The 27377-nt window shown below is 37.0% G+C and overlaps 1 protein-coding gene across 5 annotated transcripts; it reads right to left on the reverse strand.

The window, feature by feature from the left end:
* Positions 1-25558, reverse strand: UBA3 (ubiquitin like modifier activating enzyme 3). Of its 5 annotated transcripts, XM_013981879.2 has the most exons (19): positions 25529-25558; positions 25303-25344; positions 24644-24765; positions 23392-23512; positions 21509-21589; positions 17732-17814; positions 14304-14384; positions 9413-9456; positions 8732-8796; positions 8268-8423; positions 6913-7015; positions 6661-6774; positions 3069-3122; positions 2275-2311; positions 2111-2192; positions 1687-1787; positions 1513-1576; positions 1372-1426; positions 1-800 (listed from the first exon to the last, which is right to left on the reverse strand). In XM_013981879.2, exons 4-19 carry the CDS (start codon positions 23509-23511, stop codon positions 712-714), a joined length of 1329 nt encoding a protein of 442 aa, XP_013837333.1. In that variant the 5' UTR covers position 23512; positions 24644-24765; positions 25303-25344; positions 25529-25558; the 3' UTR covers positions 1-711. The 5 variants fall into 5 exon arrangements, with proteins under 5 accessions (XP_013837333.1, XP_001924412.2, XP_003358544.1 ...); XM_001924377.7 differs by lacking the exon at positions 24644-24765; XM_003358496.5 differs by lacking the exons at positions 24644-24765; positions 25303-25344.
* Between the last annotated feature and the right edge of the window lie 1819 nt (positions 25559-27377).

A 27377-nucleotide genomic window follows, 5' to 3' on the forward strand; every position in this document is an offset into this window, starting at 1 on the left:
TAGACAATATATGATTTTATTAATAAATAGTGTGAAAGCATCAGTGATAACTGTTTAAACATTAAATTCTTTTAAACATCCATGTCTTGGCTTTAATGTTATGCATATTGGCCTTTATGGCACTGCAAGTAAACACACGAAAATATTTCCCATTTCCATGCACAGGTATTTAGCTATAACACCATTTATAAATTATTATGGACAAGGTAACTTTTGCAGTAATTTTCATTTGGACAGCCACAATTAAATGAATATTAAATCAGGCAAGAAGGAGGCTATGTTCAGTATGATCTAGATGTCAGGTTGTCATATTTAATGTTATTTAAATTTAATTTTCTTATTTTCTTTAAAGAGACATCTTTTGTATATGTGGGCGCTCAAATGAAAACTGAAGAATCCGTTCTTTGACCAAAACAAAATTCACACATACAACAGTATTTGCTTCCTCCTCTAAAAGAAGCAATAGATTTGCTCAGAGTCTCTCTCTCCAGGCACAATTTTTCATATTACTAATGAAAACACTGACAAGCACCAACCCCAAAAGTCTGTCTTCAAGGGAAAGTTATAAAGATAAAAAAGAGTGGCTCATTATATATAAAAAAATTCAAATCCCAGCAACACTAATGCTAAAAATGACATCAATTAAATTTCTTAGCATCCATGAAGTACAGTATTTCCATGAGTTTTCTATTATGTACAGATTTATTTTCCTTAAGAAGTAAAATGAAGTTTGAATAGTACAGTCTGTGGTGTGGTAACATCAGCAACTGCCAATTCTTGCCCATCAACGAGTCCCAATTCTAAAATGAAAAAAAGTACAATTAACCCAAGCAAAAAATCTCAACAAAATGGATAACAACACACATATACACAAACTAAGGGGTATTATGGTCTAGATAAACAACAAATTCCAATTCTATTTAATCAAGGTAATATTATATTTCCTAGAGATTTTTCTGTGTTTCTTAAGATATAAGTAATTATGATGATATTACCATTTAAAGGCATTCAGAGTGAATCTAGAGAAAGCATTTTTACCAAAAGAAGAGTAAGAAATTGACTAGTATTAGTAAATATACTCATTTAAAATACTTTTAGGAGTTCCCGTCGTGGCGCTGCATAAATGAATCCAACCAGGAACCACAAGGTTGTGGGTTCGATCCCTGGTCTCACTCATCAGGTTAAGGATCCAGCATTGCTGTGAGCTGTGGTACAAGTCACAGACATGTCTCGGATCTGGTGTGGCTGTGGCTGTGGCGAAGGCTGGCAGCTACAGCTCCAATTAGACCCCTAGCCTAGGAACCTCCATATGCTGCAGGTGAAGCCCTATAAAGACAAAAGACAAAAAAATAGATAAATAAAATAAAATACCTTTCAATGTCTTGGAGAGATTTGGCCTTGTGCGTTCTTCAATAGAGGTTACTGACTAGAAGACAATAATGTAAAGCACATTGAATGAAATTAAACTTGTAATAGAAATGTGGAAAAAAATAAAAACCGAACACTGATCACCTGTAAGTAAAGTGTTCTATTTTTTCCCTCTAATGTGGCTGTGATGGCTGGAGATTTCATTTGCCTAAATTATGAGGGGAAAAAAATTCAAGTTCACTTTTTAAAATGCAATTTTAGTTTTTAAAGTTTTAAACTCACAAAATTTTTTCTACAACGTAAGTCCAGAACACTTACAGAGAAGCACTATTGGTTAGATAATCCAAAACTTCCTGCAGTTTAGCTGATGGAGAGAACTGAATGTTTTGCGGAAGCTGGCTACAAGCTGGGCAGTTTTCCTAGATACAATATAAAATAGAAATCACATGAACCAATAACCGTCTCTTTATAATGATGAAATTAAAATCAAGTTGTTTTATAATCACACATATTTCTATGAACAAATTTTTATGCCTTATAGGCCATTTCTCCTAAATATTTTATAATGTAGTATTTATTCCAGGCTATACTATAAAGGATATAATGTAAGTAGTATTCTGCAAGTTAGAAAATACTTAGAAAAGGTGTGGGAAACTTCATATACATTTCCAACCAATAATTAATATTTAAAAATCAAAGTATGCATGGTCAAAAAAGTTTTCATTAGTATACTACTACTAACCTTTCTCTCTGCTTCAAATGTGTATGTGTACAGTCCATCTACATCATTGAATACCAAGTAATTATTAAGGGGAATATATGCACTGTAATGAAAAAATATTCATATTTATATAACTGAACCAGATCAAAACAAAGATTTACAAATAAAAAAATGAAATCCATTACCTTGTGGCTATTTTGAAAACCTCAGTGGCACATACAGCTGAAGGGGAGAGAAAATAAAAGCATGTTAACTCAATGAAAATTAAACATTTAAAATTAGAAGTTTTTTTAGTCAGTTATAAATCAGAACAGATAATTTTACAGGGCTCTTGATTACAAAATAAACATAAATATACATATATACACACTTTTGTTAAAAAACTGAGAAAATAACAAATTTTATATTTGTTTTGTATAATCCAAGTAATACAGTAAAATTACAAAAGTTTATCTTCCTTTTCTTCAGATTAATGAGCACCCTGTTAAATTGATTAAAAGGAAATGATACTGGAGTTCCTGTCATGGCGTAGCAGAAATGAATCCGACTAGGAACCATGAGGTTGCGGGATCCCTGTCCTTGCTCAGTGGGTTAAGGATCCTGCTTGTGTTGCTGTGGCTGTGGTTTAGGCCGGCAGCTGTAGCTCCAATTCGACCCCTAGCCTGGGAACTTCCATATGCTGTGGGTGCAGCCCTAAAAAAGTAAAAAAAAAAAAAGTAAGAAAAGAAATGATATTAAAATGTCCCCTTACCTCAGAGCATTTTATCTATAATATAATGTAAGACAAAATATATACAATGTCCAATAGCTTTTTTGTGGCTTTTTTAAAGGTAGCTTAATTATATCACCCACCCAAGAAGATTATCAAATTCCTAGAATAACCAGTTTTTTGAGATTAAGTAGCTGTAGAAATGTCAGTTTAGGTATCAAATCAAACCTAAAAAGAAATCAAAATTAAGTAGTGGCCATTTTTCCTCACCTGCAATGACTGCATTTGTGGAAGCTACTGCAGGAATGATTCGTTTTACCACCCCTGAAAAAATATATTAAAGTATGGTCATTTCTTTTAAAAAGTAGGTATCTTAAATTAGACAATATAATCATTACATATTTTCCATAACTTGATTTTTCAGGTTTTCAGGTCGGAAATTAGACTTAAGTTTTTAACCGTGAAACAATCTTCTTCCACATTCACATCATTCTGCAGCATGTTCAGAATCTTAAGTTATGGGAGGAAAGAAAAGTAAATTCTTCCAAGTTTCACATAAAAATGAGACAATAATATATTGATAACTGCTAATAATCAAGAGTGCTTATTTTGTTTCAGGAATAGTATGAAGTTTAAATATTACTGAATTTTCATTAATGCCATATGTTAGTCTTATTACTCTGATTTTAAAGACAAGGAAAATGAGGTTGAGAGACACTAACATCCACAGCTATACACTTCATAATTAATGGGTGGTTTATGAAGTCAGCTCTGCTCTAAGGTACATAATCTTAACTGATACATTATATCATGCTTTACTCAGCAAGGGTTAAGTATGGAAAATAAGACATTCTATTCACAAAAATGTAAAACGAACAGAAAATCTGCCCCTCATCATCTTTGTTCACTCTTCAACTTGGACTACACAAAATGTTAAACACAGTTCTGTTTCTACCCCAATTTTTTGCTATCAGTATCCACAGATAGGAATGAAAAAAGCCCCACCTTAAACCATTTCTTGAAGTACAAAATAAATATTCCATAACTATTTGTATTGGTCTCTTTAGAAAACAAAAATTCAGAGAAAAGTAGCCATATTATCTTGAGTATGAGAGAGCATTGAAAAGATGTGTTCCCAGACTTAAGGTATAGACAAGTTTCTAAAACTTCAGAACAAAGGGAAGTATCCAAGACAACACGAAAGGAAGACAAAGAAGTTAGAGAAGCAGTTTTACAAAGTCAATTCTGACCCTTAGATTAGGTACAATTTCAAAGAAGAGAAAATACAGGGGAGCTAACCACATAATGACCACTAGAAGCTCTCTAGTGAACCAAAGAGAACAGGATGGACTGAAAGAAAGAATAGACAGTCACAACAGTGAGGAGTTAAAGAGATATTGACCAATAAAAACAATGCCAAAAAGAGAAAGACTCGCCCCTGTCCCCTTCCCTCAAAAAAACCTGAACTGCACCTCCAATTTGGCTTCTGTACTCCGTGTGAAGGCCTGCAGTCATCAGGCTGAGAAGTAGACACCACCAAGCCTTGCTAAAAGGCATAGAAGGATAAATGAGACTACACACTGAAATGAGTTTACAATTCCTGATCAGAACAAACTGAATTGATTTGTTAATTCAATCAATTAGCAAATAAATGTGCACTATATGCCAAATACTGTTCTAGGTATTGTACAGAGGAGCAGTAAAACAAAACAAAACTAAACAAAACAAGTCTATTCTTACAGTGATGGAGGAGGCCATTAGACTGGATGGTCAGGAGCTGAAACCTAAACCATGAGAAAGACCCAGCTATGCAATGACCTGGGGAAAGTTGGAGCAAGTCTATAAACAGCAAGGGCAAAGGCCTCAGAACAGGGATGAATCAGAGTGTAAATATGAAACATTCTTCATGTAGAAAAACAAGGCTACCATGAGGACAGAGCAATTATAAAAAGGTAAAATAGTGAATGGCTTAGAAATCATTTTTGGCTGAAGGATAAGGAAAACTGGTTGAAACCAGAGGGGCAAGTAGCCACTTTGAAGGGGTCCAAGGAAGAGCATTCCAGGCATAAGGATCAGAAGTATTAAAGCTCTGAGGTGGGACTATGCTTGGTATATCCCAGTGACACAGAGCAGGTCAAAATATGGGAAGTAAAGGGAACAACAAGGAGTATATAAGAATGAAATTTTCAAAAAACATTACATCAGTTAAAAAAAAAAAAATCACAGGAGAGAAATGGCAGATTTTCAAAAAGACAAAGCTCCTTCTGGTGAACTTGATGATCCTGGACAAAATTCTAAGAACAAACTGTGAGTGTCTACATCAGGAAACAATGACCACTAAAATTGAGCATTATGATTGTTCAGAGACAAGTCACAAGACTACTTCATATTTAGTTACTGGGACTAGCTTGGTAACCAGGGAAATGTGGAAAATAGTATATCCAGGCTTCAGCAGAGACTCTAAAAAGGTCTTTCATGACATCCTTGTGAAGAGAGCAAAGAAATATGAAGTACTCAAGAGGTATATATAGATCACTAGAATGAGACAAATCTAAAAGTGCCTGACCAGAGGTATGATTCAGATGTCTATTCTCAGCTAGTTTAGTCTTGTCAAAATGTTTAACTAGTTATTTGGAAAAGAGATACAGAATATGATTATTAAAACAATATGCGATATGTAGCTGAAAAGTATATACTAACTTTATGTGGCTTGGGCATAAAAGAATACACATATATAAAGAGAGAACAGTAGGTTGAATTGAAGAATAAAATCATAAGGACCTACACTTGAGATAAAACAAAACTACCACCCCTTAAAACTGCCAAATCTATAATAGAAAGATGTGACTTAGCAATTGCATATATGGAGAAAACCTCCAGATTTTAGAAGATAGTAACCTGAAAGAATTAAAAGCATAGCATCAACGTAAGCTACAAACAATTAGAAAAAAAAAAAAAAAAAACCCTGCTCCTCCTCTAAGACTGCATTGATGATCGGAAGTGTCTTATCAGACACATCCCAGAACAACGCATTCTCACCTAGACAGTTAAGAGAAGTATGGATAACTAAAATATGGTTAGAAAAAACCAACATTATGGAGTATTGAGTCATGAAACATGCCAAAGGGTTAAAGGAACTAGTAAGGTTGGTGGGAATGCTAATGATTTGGAGGGTTCAATACTTTAACAGCTATTACTTTTTTTTTTTTTTAAGGGCTGCACCTGTGGCATATGGATGTTCCCAGATAGGGGTCAGATAAGAGCTGCAGCTGCTAGCCTATGCCACAGCCATAACAATGCTGGATCCTTAACCCACTGAGCAAGGCCAGGGATCAAATACGCAACCTCATAGATATTAGTCAGGTTCTTTACTGCTGAACCATAACAGGAATTCCTAAGGGCTATTATTTAAAAGAGAATTAAATTTATATATGGCAAATCTTGGGAAAATATTCAGACCTTATACAATACGGAGATTTCTGTTCAATATATAGAAATGTCTTAACAATAATGACCAAATGTGAAATAGACTGCCCCAGGAAGGGATGAATTGCTCTTCAGCCGAAGATAAAGTAAATGATTTGACCTAGATGAGTTAGGCCCTCTTCCAATCCTAAGTAAATACGATTCAATGATTTCACTAAATTCCTCCTGGTTAAGAAGTAGTATGGATTCTGGTGAACTCAGTTCCCTCCTACCAAATTTGGGACACCTGGAAACTATTATTTCCATGGTAGCTTTACTAAACCTCAAATGGACAGTACTATCCAAAATCACTTATCAGTTATTTCCTTGAAAGCATTCCAATCCCTGAAAAGGGGATCATTCTAAGAACATAATTCACGACTATTCACTAACTTACCTTGAGTGAGTCTATACGTAACACCTCTAATATTATATTGTGATGCTCTCTCTAGGGATTTTTGGAAAATCCACTGAATATGGTCAGGATCATCTCCATCTAATGGAACCCCTTCTGTTAGGGGAAGGAAAAAAAGGAAAGGAAGACAGAAACATGTAAACAAAGACCAACTTATTTTTAATGTAATTTTCCAAATAAATAACATAGACAAATATCTTACGTAAATCTGGATTGTGAAATTAGGTTTATTACCTCCAAAAGGCTGCTCCTTAGGCCACTGCAATATCCTTACATACTCAATACAGTGCTCTGGTAGCCTGGGCATAGATGCAATGGTGCACATGGGAAAATTAACCTAAAACCACAGTTTTCCTTTTTTAGTGGATTTAAACAATAAATTATTTTAAAATGTAACTTCCGGTTGTGATCTAGTTTGTAACCATTTTCAATAACTCATCTTAGCCCTCTATTTACAGAAACAAAACATTTTATACCATGAAAATGCCATTTAGGAGTTCCTGCTGTGACACAGTGGGTTAAGAATCCGACTGCAATGGCATGGGTTGCTACTGAGTTTGATCCTCAGCCAGGCACTGTGGGTTAAAGCATCCGGAGTTGCCACAGCTGCATCCAGGGATTCAATCCCTGGCCCTGAGAACTTCCACATGCTGCGGGTGTGGCCAATAAATAAATAAATAAATAAAATGAATTTGAAAATAACAGATCTTCTGAGTCACTCCCCTTAGCTTGATCTGCCTAAAAAATAGGTCTGCTCTCCATTTACAAAATACATATAAATTTAAGCTTTGTTAGAGGAAAGGGCTGAATAAAATCTCGAATTGCTATGTTTACCTAATATTTATATCTGAAGGTATAAAATCAACCAAAACAAAAGAAAATTCACAGTGTTAAAATCTGGAGTTCCCGTCGTGGCTCAGCAGAAACAAATCTATTATCCATGAGGACATAGGTTCAATCCCCGGCCTTGCTCAGTGGGTTAAGGATCTAGTGTCACTGTGAGCTGTGGTATAGGTCGCAGATGCGGCTTGGATCTGGCATTGCTGTGCCTGTGGCGTAGGCCAACAGCTATAGCTCCGACTGGACCCCTAGCCTGGGAAGCTCCATATGCGGTTGGGGCAGCCCTAAAAAGACAAATAAATAATAAATAAAATCACTTTCAAGTAAATACTAATAATTATAAATCAAAATTTCAAATGTCCTTAAGTGAGTATGTAAAGAGCCCCATCTTTGGAAATCATTCTCATTCCTGGTATCTTTACCTCCTTGAAAAGACAAAAACCAAAGAAAATAGATTACAGCTATACAATATATAACTTTGTAATTGATCCTTTGATCCCTACTCTCCAAATAAAAAAAATACAAACGAATTATGAAAACAAAACAGTATCAAAATGACGTTATTCTGTCTGTATCTTTCCTCAAACAGAGCAAAATTTCATGCTTTATCATCTTTCTTCTTGGGATGATTTTTTAAATATGGTACCCCATATCTAGAAATTGTAAATATTGACTAGTCTTTCTTAATAATTCAACCCTCATTCCACCCCGAGATACTATAAAATAGATACAAGTGTTTTTATGATTACCTGCGGTGGGTACAGTTCCAGTGTGCATTCAATACAAGCAGTCATTCCTGGGAGAATTACTCGGGCATTTCCTTTAAAACCTTCTGTCCCCCCATCTATCAAAGGGACAATGGAGCTTGGATCTAATACACCATCTTCATAATTTAGAAGAGATATCTAGAAAAATTATTTGAAGGATTTATAAGGAGAACGGGATAAGAATTCAAAAATAAAGAAAATGCTATCAAGTAATTCTATGAGTCAATCACACTGTTGAGTACTAATATATCAAATCAAGGGACTATTTTCTTAGCAATTTATGTCCTCACCTGAAAATTAATGACTGGCAATATAATCACTGGACTATGTCTATCATTAAAAATTAAACTGTGATTTCTCAAAAATATGTCATGAAAGTCTCATTTTCAGTCTGTTAAAAGCAGCACCAAGAACCTTAGAGAATCGTAACAACACTAAGTCTTTACCAGCATGCCATTTATCCATCTTCTGGCTATGATAGAGTCCAGTCCACATACAATTATATGAAATTCTACAAGAAAAAAACACAAATTTAGTTTTTTAAAGTATCACAGCACAAAATAATTCAATTTCTAAGAAACAAACAAACCCATTTTTCACTGTAATACACACACAGCTTCTAATCCTTGAGTAATCTTTACTCAAGACAGAATACAAATATGTGGCTAACAATGCCAACTAGAAATTCAAACAGTGGCATTCCCTTTCCGATCAATTGACAACCTCCTGAAAAGTCAACACCAAGAAATGAAGGCAAAGAAAGAAACAGCCTTCAAAAAGCTACCAATCTTCAGGAGTTCCCATTGTGGCTCAGCAATAACGAACCCGACTAGTACCCATGAGGATGTGGGCTTGATCCCTGGCCTCGCTCAGTGGGTTAAGGATCCAACATTGCCATGAGCTGCTGTGTAGGCTGCAGAAGTGGCTTGGATCTGGCATGGCTGTGGCTGTGGTTTAGGCAGGCAGCTGCAGCTCCAATCTGACCTCTAGCCTGGGAACTTCCATATGCCACGGGTGTGGCCCTAAAAAAGACAAAAAAAGAAAAAAAAAGCTACCAATCTTCAAATAAACAGCAACTAAAAACAGTAAGAATTTAGGGAGAATTTAACTTCAAGTGGAAAACTTACGTCGATAGAAAGTGTCGTTAAAATCCTGAATCTTGTTGAAATGTCTGAATACAAGTAAAGGAACTTAGGCTGAGTTTTTATCTTATAAAGTGAATTTGACAATGCCATAAGGATCACATTATAAATGTATATTTAAAACAAGACATAAGTCATCAATGTTCAAAGCAATGGAATTCAAGGAATCTGACAAAAAGAACACAACCCTAGCTCTCAGAAAAGCTTTTTCCTAAACACTCTTCCCCTAACTACTTAGCTTCTCTCATCTCCAAATCCCCATCATTATAATTCTGTCTCTGCTATACTTTCTATTCTGCTTCAGTTTTTATATAAAACTGTAAGCCCCAGGAAAGCAGAATGCACATCTTCAACCACCAGGACCAAGCTAAGCAGCAATTAACATTTGTTTAGTAAAGGAAACAGACATTGTATTTCCCATTTTAGAAAGGTGATTTTAGGAGTCAATATACTACACAAAATAACAAATTGCACACCTTAAAATTATACAATGTTATATGTCAGATAAGATCAAGTAGAAAAAAAAAAGCTACCACAAAGCTAATTTTAAAAAAACAGAGGAGTTCCTGTTGTGGTGGTAACGAGTGGTAACGAACCCGACTAGAATTCATGAGGACATGTGTGTGTTCGATCCCTGGCCCTGCTCAGTGGGTTAAGGATCCAGCATTGCCATGAGCTTCAGTGTAATTTGCAGATGTGGCTCGGATCTGGCATTGCCACGCTGTGGTATAAGCCAGCAGCTGCAACTCTGATTAGATCCCTAGTCTGAGAACATTCATATGCCACAGGTACAGACCTTAAAGTGAAAATATAAAAATTTTTTAAATAAACATAATTTTTAAAAATAGATGTTTTAAAAGCTTTTTCAAGTACTTACTGGTCATTGGGTTTTGTTTTGTTTTGTTTGGGGGTGGTCAATGAATTCTTTCTCCCTCTCTTGTTTAACTCAGTATTCCAAATCTCTCTCTCCTTACCCAGCCCACACCCTATCAGCAGTCTTCCCCAGTCTGGAGGGTGCCAAGGGAACCCCATCCAAATTGGTGGGGAATGTGAATCACAGTACGTAGCATTTGAACAGAATATCTACAACAAAATTTTTTTTTTTTTTTTCTGTTAGGAGCAACAAGGACAATATACGTTTGCTCTAGATTTTTTTATTCTAGCCTAAAAATAAAGTTATGAAAATTCTAGTTCTCACCCACTCAGACCTCTATTCCTCTGGAATGCCAGACAAACAAGAGACAAAAACTACAGCTAGAAAAGGGAGGTCAACGATGGAGAACAGTATAGAGGTACCTTAGAAATCTATACATAGAACTACCATATAACCCACTATTATTGCTATCCCACTCTTGGGCATATATCTGGACAAACCTTGCCTTAAAAAAGACACAGGCACCCACATGTTCATTGCAGCACTATTCACAATAGCCAAGACATGGAAACAACCCAAATGTCCATCGACAGATGATTGGATTAGGAAATGTGGTATATATACACAATGGAATACTACTCAGCCATAAAAAAGAATGACATAATGCCATTTGCAGCATCATGGATGGAACTAGAGACTCTCACACTGAGTGAAGGAAATTCGAAAGATAAAGACAAATACCATATATCACTTATATCTAGAATCTAATACATGGCAAAAATGAACCTTTCCACAGAAAAGAAAATCATGGACTTGGAGAACATACTTGTGGTTGCCAAGGGGGAGTGGGAGGGAGTGGGGTGGATGGGGAGCTTGGGGTTAATAGATGCAAACTATTGCCTTTGGAATGGATTAGCAATGAGATCCTGCTGTGTAGTGCTGAGAACTATTTATAGTCACTTATGATGGAGCATGATAATCTGAGAAAATAGAATGTGTACATGTATGTGTAACTGGGTCACCATGCTGTTCAGTAGAAAAAAAAATGTATTGGGGAAATATCAATTAAAACATAAAATAAAATAAAATAAAATGTTAGGTAGGCTAGGAAAAAAAAAAGAAAGAAAGAAAAGGCAGGTCAAAAGAGAACCAGAGCAAACAATGAAGGAACAATAGGAGATAGAGGAGCAAGGCCAAGAAATCCCATCTCCTAGAGTTCTACAAAACACCCAAATTTTCACAGATCTAAATAATGGGGATGGACAAAGAATGTGAACACTTGGGAAAAAAAAAAAAAAAAAAAAAAACCCTCTGTTTCTCCCTATAGAGATCTGTATTCACATTATTGAACTTTTTTATTTTTATTAAGATAGTACAGAGGGGTCCCACATTTCCTTCACTCAAGTTTCCCCCCAATGGTTACATCATATACCTACAGCACAATATCAAACCCACAAACACAACATGGGTACAATGTGTGTAAGGTTGTCATTCAACCACATGTAAAACTGTGTGACCACAATAAAGATACACAACTATTCATCACCACAAAGATCTCCCTCCAGCTACCCCTTTTACAGTCACACCTATCCCCTCAACCATCCCTGATCCCTGGCAATCACTAATTTGTTCTCTATCTAGATAACTGTCATTTGAAGAAGGTTATATAAATGTAATCATACAATATATGACTTTTATAGACACTGGCATTTTTCATTCAGTATCATGTTCTTGATATCCATCCAAGTCATATTTCATTAATTGTACTTCATTCTTTTTTATTGCTCAGTATTATTACAAGGTGTGGCTGTTATCACAGTTTAACAATTCACCTAGTGATGGATATTTGGGTGGTTTCCAGTTAGAGGGTACTGCAAATAAAGCTGCTGTGAACATTTGAGAATAAGTTTGTACGTGGACATAGTATTCATTTCTCTGGGGTAAATACCCAGGAATGAAATTTAGTCATATGGATGGTACCTGTTCAGATTTTTAAGAAACAGCCAAATTATTTTCCTGATGGCTATATCATTTTACATTTCCCATCAGCAATGTACGAGTAATCCAGTTTTTCTATACTTTTGCCAAAACTTACTGATATTTTTTATTTCAGCTATCCTAATAGGTGAATAGTAATACCTCACTGTGATCATAATTTCAATTTCTTATACCTCATGATTCTGAAAATCTTTTCAAGTGATTTTTGCTATCTTCAGTGAAATATCCCTTAATATTTGTTGTCTATTTTCTAACTGCATCGTAATTTTTTACTGTTGGGTTTTCAGAGTTCTTTATATGTTCTTGATTGAGTCCTTTGTCAGAAACCTACTTCGTAAGTATTTTGCAGTCTGCAGCTTAGCTCTTCACCCTCTTTACAAGATCCTTTACAGGGCAGAAGTTTTTACTTTTGATCAAAATCAATTTAACATACTTTTTTCTTTAATGGCATGTTTCTAATGTGGTCTGAAGACTCTTCATCAAGCCCTATGTCTCAAAGATTTTTCTTATATGTTACCTTCCAAAGTGTTATATTTTATGCTTAAAACTATGATGCAATTTGAGTTGTTTTGTTATTTTGAGGTTTGAGATTCACTTTTTTGCCTAGTGACATCTGATGGCTTGACCACAATTTATCAAGAGATAGTCTTCCTCCCTTGAACTGGCTTTGTACCTTTTGTGACTATAAACTGGCCACACCTGCAGGAGCCTACTTCTGGTTTCTCCAATCTGTTCTGCTAATCTCTCTCTGGCAATACCACACAGTCTTGATGATTGTGGCTATAGAGTAAGTCTTAAAATTGGATAGTGACTCCTTCCACTTCGATCTTTCTCAGCATTGTTTTAGGTGTTCCTTACCCTTTCTATCAATTTTAGAATAATCTTGTCTGTAGCAACAACAAAAAAATGCAGGCACTTTGATAGAAATTGTGTTAAACTTATACACAAATTTGGGGAAAAATAACATCTTTAGTATGTTGAATTATCCAATTTTTGAAAATAGAATATTTTCCCATTATTTAAATCTTCTTTGATTTCTTTCTTCAGCATTGTGCAATATCAACATACAAGTCCCATACTTATTTTGTTACATTTACACCTAAGTGTTGTTCCTCCTTTTCTTTTGAGTGGTTGTAAGTGGCACAGTGTTTTAAGTTTCAGTTTCCATGTGTTCACTGCTAGTATATAGAAATACAAATGATCTTTGTATGTTGATTTTTGAATCCTTCATAGTAAATCCCATTTCCTGAATTTCCATGATATACTAAAAGTTCCCCATATCCAAAGGTATAGGAATTAATAAAGTGTGTATACTCCTTTTTTAAAACATATTTCTTGTAAAAATAAATTTACTCCAACATGTCTTCCACATTTGGCTAATAATAACGCTGACTCTTTGCTGTAGTAAGACACAAAGATTAACAGGATCCAGCCTGTGAATTTAGAATCTAGTAGAGGAGACATACCATTGAAACTAAAATTAAGGGCAATAATGCAAAACAGAAGATGGCACTGGCTACATAAGCTAGATTTTAAAATTACAGCCAGGAGTTCTCGTCGTGGCTCAATGGTTAATGAATCCGACTAGGAACCATGAGGTTGTGGGTTTGATCCCTGGCCTCGCTCAGTGGGTTAAGGATCCGGCGTTGCCGTGAGCTGTGCTGTAGGTCACAGACTGGGCTCAGATCCGGCATTGTTATGGTTGTGGCGTAGGCCAGGCAGCTATAGCTTTGATTAGTCCCCTAGCCTGGGAACCTCCATATGCCGCGGGTTCAGCCATAGAAACAGACCAAAAAAAAAAGCATATAACTTTAAAAAGAAAAGATTGGAAGGACATAAAGCAAAGTGTTATCAGCAGTTATCTCAGTAATAATAAGCTCACTGCTGCTGATTTTCCTCTTCTTTTTGCTGATCTGTATTCTCTATGCTACAACTCTTTTACAATAATTTTTTTTAAAGCTTCAAAAAATTAAGTATTAAGTAACTTATTTTTCAAAAGGATACGGAACTACATTGCAATTAGGAACTCTGTCATTTAGAAATTCTGCAGCAACTTCAGCCTTAGGTCTTCCAACATCTTTAGGCCTACAGGAAAAATTATATTTCAATTATCATTCATGATACAAATCTACATGATCTACATAATCTACTTTCAAACATAAAAATATCCATGGTGAGTTTATCTGGAGGATATTGAGAAGGAATATTTTTACCTAAGTATTTCTGATGAATAATTAGCCATTCAACACTAAATGTCAACCCCTGGTGCTGTTTTAAACTAAGTATTTACAAGTATTGACAAATCTAAGTATTTAAGTGAAAATATGAACAACAGTGGTTTTTTTTTTTTTTTTTTAAGGTAAAGCATAACAGCATGTTCCCTGGCTACTTCTCACTATTGCATTTCCCAATGCAAGAAATTATCCCAGGAGTTCCCGTCGTGGCTCAGCAGAAACGAATCTGACTAGTATCCATGGGGATACAGGTTCGATCCCTGGCCTCGATCAGTGGGTTAAGGATCCAGCGTTGCCGTGAGCTGTGGTGTAAGTCGCAGATACAGCTTGGATCTGGTGTTGATGTGGCTGTGGTGTAGGCCAGCGGCTACAGCTCTGACTAGACTCCTAGCCTGGGAACCTCCATATGCCATGGGTGTGGCCCTAAAAAGACAAAAAAAAAAAAAAAAAAAAAAAATTATCCCAGATCCAGAGATTTCCAAGTATCTGCCCTGAATCCCAGATCTTTAAGGTGTTACTATGCAAGTCTTGGTTGAAATAAACTTAGGGATATTAGGGATGTAAGAATGTTCACTTATCCCCTTCTTCCAGTGTGTGCTGATTAAGAAGTACATTTTGTGTCCCAGAAGAAGCCATAACCACGTTTTTGAAGGAATAATTCCAGATGCATTATCTGAAATTGCAAATGTTACCAATATTTTCAGCAAGGCAAAAATTAAAGACCTCAAAAAGTCACTCCTAGATAAAAACCATAGCTACAGACAGGAAAAGGCATAAATTCTCGCTCTTCTACAGCTCAATACAAATGATATTTTCTTTCCTGGTATTTCACTCTCCTCACAGAAATAAACTATCCCCTCATGTATATATAGTTCAGTGCTTCATTAGCACTTTTTCACAACATATTTTTGGTTCATATAGAGGTCTATCAAACTACTAGACTATGAACGACTGGAAGAAAGTTACCATATTCTTATCTCTTTGTATTCCTTCCCATTTAAGCACATTTAATAATAAGTGAAAATAAAAAATCATTGTGCTCGATAGAATTCATATTTTATTTAAAATTGGAATTTAAAAGAAAAATGCTCTACCAAGTCAATTTTCTTCCCTCCACTAGAGCAGTATTCTTTTTTGACTGAAAACTTCGGACAAGAGTTTTATTCTGCCTTTGTCCTGAGTTGCAATAGAAATGACTCTGGTAAGTCAAGGAACTTGATTTCAGCCCTGCATTCAACTACCCTGGAGAGTGTTCTTTATATATGTAAAGGAGATCAAACAGGATTTCAGGAATCTTTTAGGTTGTGCATTTTATGTGCTTTTACAGTAGAACTCAAATGAAAGAACTCCTAGATAGTTTCTGTGGGGACTGTACTTTATCATTCCCCAATTTGGGAATAAGACTGCTCCATTTAAAACTACACTTGGAACAAAATGGCCTCTCACACACATCATCATTGCAGGACACCTTGGCCTAATTACCTAACCTGAAAAACAAGTACCTACCACCCTGGGGTTTGCTCTGAGATTAAATGAGGTAATACAGATAAAGAGCTTAGAAAGTACTCACACTTGCTAAGCACTCTACAAACGATCTTTCATCATGTTAGCTTCAAATTAAAGGACGTGGTCTGGTATCAGTAACCGATTAATTCAATGGATGTCCTTTTTTTAAACTGGTTATACAGGAGTTCCTGGCCATGACTTAGAAGTAACGAACCCAACTAGTATCCACGAGGATGCAGGTTCAATCCCTGGCCTCCCTCAGTGGGTTAAGAATAGCGTTGCTGTTAGATGGGGTATAGATTGAAGATATGGCTCCGATATGACGTTGCCTGTGGCTGTGGCTCAGGCTGGCAGCTGTAGCTTCAATTCAACCCCTGGCCTGGAAACCTGCATACGTGCAGCCCTAAAAAGACAAAAAAATTTTAAAAATAAAGTGGTTATACACTAAAACTGTGTCTGACTGGAAAGGGCCCACAAGCTTTTTCTTTTTTTGCTTTTTAGGGCTGCACCCATGGCATATAGAGGTTCCCAGGCTAGGGGTCTAATTGGAGCTACAGCTGCTGGCCTGAGCCACAGCCACAGGCAATGTCAGATCCGAGCCACATCTTCGATCTATACCCCAGCTCACCACAACGTCGGATCCTTAACCCACTGAGCAAGGCCAGGGATTGAACCTGCAACCTCATGGCCTCAAATCAGATTATTTCTGCTGTGCCACAATGCGAACTCCAGCTTTTTCTAAGAGAAGAATAAACAAAAAAATAAACCTTAAAAGAAGGATTCACACTGCAATTACAATACTTCATTAACTTGACTTAGTTAACCCATCCTTTAATCTCTTTTAGATCTTTCAAAGATAAAATAGGTTTTATGCCTACCCAGTAATTTAATCCTTTCTGCTAACCTTACCTCATCCTGCAAACCTAACACTATCTGAGCACTTTGTCAGTACTCTAATCACCAGAGAGAGCGAGAGCAAGAGCCAGAGAGCAAGAGCCAGAGCAGAGCGCGCGCACGCCCTGATATCTCCATATCTATAATTTTTTGATTTACAAAGACACTTTTATCTAAGCCATTCAAGACCATAAATACCACATACTAATATCCATTAACAAACTTTTCCTCAGGTCTGCATATATGGCCTACTTTCAGTTTTTAAAGTCATTTCTAACAAGCCACTTTTAGATGCTTTCTGTGTTACCTGTACGTCTAAGGTAATTATCCCTCTTTGTGCCATTTATATTGCTTCTGGCTTTTCTCTCCTTAACTCACCATTTTCTTTCCTTTTCTAGAAAAAGCTTTTCACAACTTCATTGCCCCAGAGTTGCCATTCAAATCTTGGCTCACAAGTCTCCACTAATGTATCTCAGCAGGTCCTAACATACAGTTACTATTCTCATGAAATCACCAGGAAGAAAAGAGCTGCACTGAGTGTTTTCAGGGCATAATCACCCCAAAATCACAAACACCTTTTGGAAATTTCTTTAAAAACAACAAAAACATGTATTTGCTTACAAAACTTTTACCAGAGTACTCAAAATTTTCCTGCAAAATTTTACCTGAGCTGGGAGTGGTAGTTATTTTCTTAATCAAATTAGTGTTAGCCTCTCACTAGTTTTTTAAATTAGCAAACTACAATATACTCAACTTCAAATGATAACCACAATTTTTAAGTAAGATGTTAAAACTTACCTAAATAAAAACTGCCTATTTAGATTGGAAACATCTATAGTGTCCATGTCTATAACATGAATCTGTCTAAAACCAGACAATGCCTGTGGGAATAAAAAGAGTCCAATTAAGCAGAGGTTTTCACACACTTGAATTTTAAAATTTCTTTCCAATTGCCTTAAATCTACAAATTCTAAATAATAAATTCTACACAATAGTATTCATTAAAGAGTCCTACAAAGGTACATAAAATTCAAGGTTCTTGTAAAGTTCAAAAAAGTATGACTCAGTTTTAAATCGTCTATAACCAAAAAACAGTAACTCAGAATTTCTATAGTTGCTTTATAAGCCTATCAACACATTTGTGAAATTTACTGCTTTGCTGCTACAAAATATTTTAATTTTATTAGTTTTACCACTTAACTATATTTGCTATTCTTTCTTGGAATACTGTTCAAAGTAATTTCTATAAGCATTATCTTAGTTTATGTAACATTAAGCATACCGCCATTGAGAAATAACTCTAAGATTATATTATAAACACATATACACTGTACATGTAAAAGAAATACCTTAAAAGTACTGACTCAAGAGCAATCAAAAAGCTGTGGAAAAGGAACAAACTCTTTTGTTTCAATGATAATGCCATATATTTTAACAGTAAAACCACTGTTCAAATTTACTAGCAAAAGCAAAAGATTAAAAAAAAAATAGGTCTCAATAATCAATTATGCTTTTCTGGTCTTGGTCAGCTTCCTTAAGTAATCAAATTGAATCACAAGGCAATAGTTTCCCCATTTTTCTGCCCTTCTTTACAGTAAGAGATTCTCAAAAAGTTGTCCATACTTGCTTTCTCAAATTCCTCTCTTGACAAACAAGATTTGCTCACACCAGGCCATCAAAAACTGCACTTGTCAAGGTCACCAGTGACTCCACATTGCTACCTCTGATGACCAACTCTCCAGCCCCATCTGCCTACAAAGTGAGGGGTTTGGACACAGGACTGGGGCCTCAGCTCCTTTCGCAACCATCTCTCCCCACCAGCCCCAGCTCAACTTTACGCAGAGTCTGGTAGGCTTTTATAGTGACAGCTTTCCTGTCACTATAGCGATGGGTGGGGCAAGAAAGCAAAGCCTGCTATCTCAAGTATTTGACAGGGTGTGGATCAATTCCCCTCCTTAAAACGCATTATTCCCCTGGTCACACCACTCATGAGAATCTGAATATTTTTAAAAACTGGTTTCCCATTCACCACACTCACAAGTTTTCCTGGCCAGGTTTTAGAATTTCTTTATGTTTACTAGTTCTGGTTAGTTCTCGTGACTTCCGACAATCTCCTACAATAAAGCATCATCTAACATATATCTCAACAATTTTCAAAACCAAAGCCATTCTTGCTCACCAACACCACTAAATATGTTCTTTTTCCATCCCCTTTCCATTTCAGTGAGTGCCAACTCCACCCTTCCAGCAGGCTCAGGACAAAAATCTTATTGTGTCATCTATGACTCCTCTCCTACTCTCATGGCCCACACCAATCCATCAGGAAATCCAGCTAACTCCATCTTCAAAACATATCCATAAGCCAACCATCTCTCACCACCTCCAATACTACCACCCCATTCTGAGTCACCTCTTGCCCAGATGACTTAACAACCTTCTAAACAGCCTCCCAGCTTCCTCCTCTCTTCTTAGTCTTTTCTCAAAACACCAGCCACAGTGATTCAAGTTAAAGTCAGATCAAGGAAACTCACCTGCTTAAATGTCTCCAAGGACTTCCTGACTCAGAGTAAAAGGCAAAGTTCTTACAGAAGCCCGCTTGGTGACGTTCACTCCTAGCCCCTCCACTTCCCATTATCTCTGATAGCCTCCTAGAAAATGCTCTCCCTTACCCACTTCTGCTTCAGCTATAGTGCCTCCTTCCACTCCCTGGGACATTAACAGTCATGCTCCCACTTCACAGCTTTTTGCACTTAATGTTCCCTTTGCCTAAAATGTCCTTGCTCATCTTTTTGCCCAAATAGCACCTTTTTGTGAACACTTTTCCTGCCAGCCAGGCTATCCTTTCTTTCTCCAGAGCATATATTACCATCTGACATACCACGTAATTTACTTGTCTTTTTTTCCCCACTGAAACATAAACCCCAGAAATACTGTCTTGTTCAATGCTGTACCTTTAGCATCTAATAAAACAATGCCTGGCCTATGAAGGAAGGGGCTTAATAAACATTTACTCAATAATATTAATGTCATAGCTTTTTTTTTTTTTTTTTTAGAATGAGCCTTTGGGAGTTTACAATCAATTGAAAAAGTATATATGTATATCTCTTAGAACTCATGTCTAAAACAAACAAGATAACAAATCGTAAAGTTGAAAATCCTTAGGTTTCTTTTGTGTAAGAGGTTATTACAATGCAATAAATAAATAACAAGGCCATTCCTAAAGTTGCTTGATGACTACTCCTCAGATCTTATCTCCAATTATTTAACATTTAAAACTGCTATGTGTCACATTTGTAAATAACAGCTTCGAAATGGAAAAAGTTAATTATATTTAGAAGAGTGTGTGCACACAATGCCTACCAAAAACACTGCTCATCCTCCATAATGTTTTAGTTCTCACACTGCAAGGATATTTATGTCTGATAAGGTACAGTATTTTGGCACCCTATCACAGAGCATAGCATACATACTGCTGTTTATTTTGTGTGAAATCTGTTTTCCCAATATTTCAAATTCATTAAGGACATTGACAATGATGACCTACAGTCCCCTTGGACCCCAGGAGAGCACTAAGTACCATGAATTGTATTAAATTTTTAGTTTCACTAGGAGTGATGTTAGTATTTCCTGGAAAAATTAATGTGGCTGTTTCTATATAAAGTTTAGTCCCAGGGCTGACTTTTAAAGTCTTTCATCTGGCTGTTAACATGCTTCATTTTCTAAGGAGCCTACTCTAGCATTTCCAATTTTCTATAGAATAATGAGAAGGCTCTCTTTCATAAAACAGCTCTAAATTAATTCTTCTTCTAATCCATTTTTTTGTTATAAACAGCTACTTTGTAGTTATCAGACATCAATGAAACTAATTCATTAAGTCACAAATTATGGATATCCAGCCAGAATATGGAAATAACTTCACTAAAGAGTACCCTCTCTTCAGAGGATATTCATTTAAAACAGACTGAAAAAAAAGAAAAAGGTTTAGTTTTCCCAAATTTTATGGGTCTACTACCATATAGTCATCAAAAATTACTGTCTGATCAGAGAATGTAATGACCTAATGCTTCAGTGAAAAAAATACTTGACTAAGAAATGACGATCAGGATTAGATTCCAGGCACATGACCATAATCCAGAGAAACCTGTCATTTAACATCCCTGACATTTTTATCTCCATCTATATAAAATAAGACATCCTCCTATACACAGAACTAGGTTATTTTGAGGAACAAAATGATAAATTTTTTTAAATTACATGTTAAATATGAATTACCAGTTCTGTTATAACTTCACTGAAATAATGAGCACTTTGCAAGAGGAAGCACAAAGATTAGTTTTACAAAAAGCAGAGAAGAAAACAGAAGTAAGAATTTCAATCAATGACTACATAGTTGAGGACTTTAAGGTTTAAAAAGTTACATCATTATTGTAATTTTTGTAATTTGACTGGCTAAATTTAGCAAACAAAGGCTCAAAAAAAAAGGTTAACGATCATAATAAAATTTCTAAATATGACAAAAGGAAAAAGGTTTAATTACCATAAAGGAGAAAAAATACATATTTATATAGATATTACCAGATTTTTCAGGAGCTCACATCCTAAGCCGCCAGCTCCAATGACTAGAACTTTACATGTTTCTAACAAAAACTGGAGAGACTGTAAAGAATGAAAAAGCATATTAAAATCTGGTTGACAAAAACCTTACGTACCATCAATAAAGCAACAAGCCATAAAATAGTTTCTGATGTTTCCATGAAAAACATAATTGATGATTAAGAGCAAACTTTGTATTTAATAAATTATTTTAACCCTATGAACCAAGTAGAACCAGAAATTGTATACCCCTAATGATTACAGAGTGTTACAATTTCAGTATTTTTAAATTGACTTTTATTGTATGAAATTAAAAGGCTTTTTTTTTTGAATGGCTGCACTCAAAGCATATAGAAGTTTCAGAGCCACGGCTCCATAGCAGCGGCTGCAGCAACACAGGATCCTTTGACCCACTGCACTGGGATGGGCATGGAACCCACACCTCCACCAGTACCCACGCTGCTGCAGTCAGATTCTTAACCCACTGTGCAAGGAACTCCTAAAGGCTATTCCTAAAAAGGAAAACTACGCCTATTTAAGAGTTGTCTTTTTTTTTGAAACTTTCAAAGGGATGGAAAGCATCAAATTCAGTTATTTAACTGACGTCCTAAAAACAGAAAAGTGTAAAAATCATAAGAACTGAAGATCAAGCCCTGCACAAGGTGTTTAGAGGTCTTAAAAAAACAGGGGGAGAGGAGTTTTCAAACAATAATAGGTGCTTTTGAATACACTCAGTTAAACTTAGAAGACATGAGATGACAGGAAGAAAAAAACAGAGAAAACTCTTAGAAAACTGCCTATCAGCAGAAATAATTTTGAAACAATCACTTAATAGAAGTATATTAAGTTATTAGGCCAAAATAACAATTTAGAAGTACAATATGATGGATTATCCAAAAAAGGAAATTAATGTCAATTTCTACCCAAGATCAAAGGACAGAATAGTGTAGTTCCCATTGTGGCTCAGCAGTAACAAACCCTGACTAGTATCCATGAGGATGTGAGTTCAATCCCTGGCCCTGCTCAGTGGGTTAAGGATCCGGCGTTGCTCTGAGCTGCACTGTAGGTCACAGACGTGGCTCAGAACCCTCATGGCTATGGCGCAGGCCAACAGCTATAGCTCCGATTCGACCCCTAGCCTGGAAACTTTCATATGCCATGGTGCAACCCTAAAAAAAAAAAATAAGAAAAAAAGAAAGGAAAGAAAAGTTATTCAGATAATACATTGAATTAAACCCAAGAGTCTGCACCTTAATTTTAAGATCAGCCCAATTCATCTATTTCAAAACATTTCCTCATAAATACAAAAAGACATAAAAATTTACTGTAAAGAAATACTTTCTACTTTGTAATAAAAAATAAGTTGTATTTAATTGAACATTTGCTTTAAGCCTGATACCACCAGCCCCAAATTCTATTCCTCTGTCATACAGCAGTCACATACTTTTTAACATGCAATTAATTATCTCTAATTCCAAGTGAAGATACTCATTTCAATCACATTTCAAAATATAAACAAGAATATCTATATTCCCATGAAAATTAAATTTCTCATAGCAGGACTAAAAAGGTGTGTCTCAAAAGCCATTTTAAACTGGAATTTTAAGTAAAGTATAACTTAGAATTTTGAATGAGGCTATGAAGTTATTTTACTCTTGAAAAATTTCAACCCATTACATGAGAAATGTGAAAGTAACAACTCAAATATTAGTCACTCAAATATAATCAGTTGCAAATATTCCATTTAGTATTTTAAGGTAAACAATTTTATTAGTATTTTGATTATAAGAGCAAATTGATAAGCATTTTATACTTTTGAAACATAAAACTATTACAGGAGTTATTTAAAAATAAACGTTTCTCACTTCAGTGCTCGGTTCGAAATCAGGGTGTGTGAAGGGTCCAGATCGCTCGAGGAACTTCTTTACATGGTTCCAGCGACCTTCCCAGTCTCCAGTGTCCCCACACCCACCATCAACAGCCATTCTGCACAGAACACAGTAAATTCAGCTGCAAGATGAGTATGAAAAAGGCACACCTACAACTACTCTGGTTTCCCCAAATGAAAAGGTAAACCACACCAGACCTGCTAATAAAAACGGAAATATTCAATGTGGTTATGCTTATTATACAGTTCATTTAAAGGTAAGCACTGTGCATGTTTGCTGAAATAAATCAGTCAATCCATTTCTGGGTTCCACAAAAACCACTAAGATCAAACTTGGGATACTGGTCAATCAGTGAGAAATGGGCTTTGAAATTTACTAAAGAATACTGCAAACTGCCCCAATCTGTTCTATCAACACACCTGCATCAGGAAATAACAATTGCAAGAAAAAACGAAAACAAAAAACCCCTACACTTTCAGAATCTTGATTCTTTAAACTGAACACAACTTATGTGTCCTTTCAAGTTTGAAAGGTGTGATTTTAAGGTTATTTTTGATGAGAGGCATTTTCACACATTTTTCCCTGGGAGGTGCTAATTTTCAAAAAAGAATCTCTTAGGACTACGAGGTGGTTTCTATTGCTACTAAACACAAAAGAAGTTACAGGTAATAATTACGCCACATATAAAAATTACTATCTAGAAATCTTTTAGAACATACAACTGAGTAATGTGAGACTACTCTAACAAAATACATTCCAAGATTCAGGTTTAGTAGTGATTATATTTAATTTTCAAATTTCCTATAATCCCACAATTTCTACTTTCAAATATATTGGTCAATATCCAGTTTTTACACAAGGGACCAAGTATTGCCTAGCACTAAAGATCAAAGGTTTAAGCATCACAGCTGAGTGTGGCTCCACAATTAATAGATTGTGACCTTGAGCAGATTACTGAACAGCCATAAACCTCATCTGTTGTTTGTTGTCACTTCTTAACGTTAGCACGAGGACAAAGCATAATCCACATAGAGGCCTTAATATAACACTTGGTATATCGTAAACACTCAAACTGTAGCTGTCATTTTAAGCAAAAGGGGAAAGATGGGGAAAAATGTGAAATTAAACGTGTTCCAGTCCTCTTGCAAATGAAATTCAACTATTTGAGGGAGATAGCTAAAGACTAAGGCACTGCTGCTGGGAATTGGCACAGAAATTACTAACTCACCACGCCCACTGGAAGAGTACTTTCTTTTCCCTCCCATGTAAGGAGGAAGAAAAATCATGTGGTGCTGCCCAAGTTGGAAAACACTTCGTTTAAACCTGTCTCACCGGAACAAAACTAAGCATCTGATAAGAAAAAGGGTATGTAGTAAACGGGGGAAATAAGCTCTAGGAGTCAGCGCTCTCCTTCAGGAGCCAATGATTTTGCAAAAATGACTGAAGTGCTTAGTACAATACCTGACACAGTTCACATAAAAAGTTTGCAATTAATACTACTGTCTCAGTGTTTACACAGGCCAAAACGGCCTACTGTCCGTTTCATGTGTTTCAGTAAGATTCCCTTTTCACCATGTCACGGCTCTGACAATTTGGATGGGGAGGGGGCGCAAGGGTCCTTCGGCAAGACCTTTAGGTCAAGCACTCCGGCGGACCGGCGCGGGACCTGTGCGCAGCACCCAGCTCGGCACCCGCCGTAGGTAGAGACCAGACGGGCCCGCCGGGCCCCTGGGGCTGCGGGTGGGGGTCAGGGGATGAGGCCGCTAGGCCTGCGCTCCGGGTGCCCCCCTCCCAGCCCCCCGGGCCCGCTGCGGCTGGTCCCCTAGGCCTGGGGTGGGGGGAGGCAGGGGTCCCCGGAGAGGGCCCCGGCCTCCCGGCAGCACTAACTTCTCAGCCAGCAGCTCCTCTATTCTCCTTCTTTTCTTCTCCCTAAAAGAAAGAGAGAATAAAAGAAGGGTCAGCATCACGCTACGCACTGGGCGCCGCGAGGGGATGGGGGGCGAGGGGACCGGGCGGGGGGTGGAGGGGCCCCGGTGGAGGCGGCGACCGCCCACCGCCGCGCTCTCTCACAACCCAGCCCGATCCGGGGCGCCTGCAGAGGCCGGGTACTTACGGCTCCTCGCCATCCGCCATATTGTTCTCCGCCTCTTCCCAGGAGCCCCCACGGCGGGCGGAGCGAAGGGGTAGGGCGGGGCCATCTGGGAGAGGGCGGGGGGCTGCCGAGGAGGAGATGTGGTCCTCACAGGGGCGGGGCCAGTGACGAGAGGCGGGGTCGGCCGGGAGGAGGCGGGGCTGGTAGTGCTGACTGAGCAAGGCTCCCTTGGGTTCAACGACTTCTTTGTAATTAAAATCTTGATTAAATGCACTTAATTAGGGAAATCTTACCCAGTGTATAATGTCGTTATGCTGTGTGAAAATAAAGATGTAATACATTATTTGTTTATACAATTTATGTATATGCAAACATATCACCTAAAGACGATAAAATTTTGGACTATTTTCTTCCAGAGCCAGAGATAGACAGGAAGATATGTAGACAGATGGGGGTGTGTGTGTGTGTGTGTGTGTGTGTGTGTACTTCTGTCTAGATGGCTGAATACAGAAAAACAAGCATATTCCAAATACACATGCTAACACACAACCTTTCTTGGTGTGGGACAAATGAGATTTAGAGTCAGAAAGAACAGTTAAATCCTTAACATTCCATCTATTGACTACAAGACCTTGGGTATGTCTCTGTCTTCATTTGTAAACTGGGGATAATAATGTGTACTCTCTAAGACTAGAATTAAGTGAAATCCACAGGAGTTCTCAAAATACAGTCCCTAATCAGCTGCCTCAGCATCATTAGGGGCCTTGTTACAAACACAAATGTTCAGGCCCCACCCTCAACCTTCTGCAAAGCCCTGGATGATTCTGTGCAAAATAAAGCTTCAGAACCACTGAAATGGAATACACAAAGCCTAATGGGCACTCAATAAAAGAAGCTGCTATTAATAAATTATGATATTTAATCTCTTCTTTGTCCTTTATTATCCCCCTCAATAGCACTCATTGAGCTGAAAGTCAGTGCCAGGCAGTAAACGGCGGGATAGGGTTCACAGTCTGTAGCAGGAGACACCAGCCTCTCTCCAGGTCACATGTCTCAATATCAACCCAAAAACTCTTTTTCTTGCCCACACAACTCTGAAGGTGGAAACTACTAAGGTTAAATACTTCTTTTTCAAAATGGGCTCATATGCACTGGGTCCCTAGCAATGCAACTTTTTGGAGACCTTTCCATTAGCGGCAATGAGCATTACAACACCCTTAGGTGGTAAAAAACCAGCAGGCACTTTGGAGATCATATAGTCCAAACCCACACATTTATTAAGAAGGAAGCTGAGGCCCAAGAACAAAAAGCTGCTGGCCTAGGAAGGATGTCTGCAAAGGCATCTGGCCCTGCAGTTGCCTTGGAACTGACACCCTGACTCACTGTGGTGGCATTTTGATAGATGACACCAGGCACTCCCACTGGTTCAAAAGACTGATAAGAAACAGCCACCTGTCCTTGCAGGTAGTGAAAGTAACAGTGACATGCAAGCAAAATCTACACAGACTTATTTCATTTCAAATGAAAAACATCAAAAACTATTAGGCTAATCACTATGGTTTACATACAGACAGATAAATATTCTGGGTGTTCCTATCTAGAAGCACAGTTTTGGACAGAAGAGCCCCAGAAAATCCTCTCCATTGCATCTGATCCCATTGAATGAATAGTGACAAAGAGCTGTTACTAAGAGCATTTCAAACATAGTCCGAAGTAAAGTAAGGATTCCACATGAGTTCGTTTTATTTCAGATGATTTTATGATAAAGGTCGAAATGTTTAGTAGAGAAAAAAGTCATAATCAAACGACAGAGAAGCATGGTTCACAATTTAGGAGAGAGGAAGAAAGGAATCATCTATATACAGCTTTT

Source organism: Sus scrofa, chromosome 13 (assembly GCF_054392235.1).
Source record: "Sus scrofa isolate SSC_HxYL_T2T_F1_AM1 chromosome 13, Sscrofa_HxYL_maternal_Yorkshire_Landrace_v2.0, whole genome shotgun sequence".
In the NCBI taxonomy this organism is placed as follows: domain Eukaryota; kingdom Metazoa; phylum Chordata; class Mammalia; order Artiodactyla; family Suidae; genus Sus; species Sus scrofa.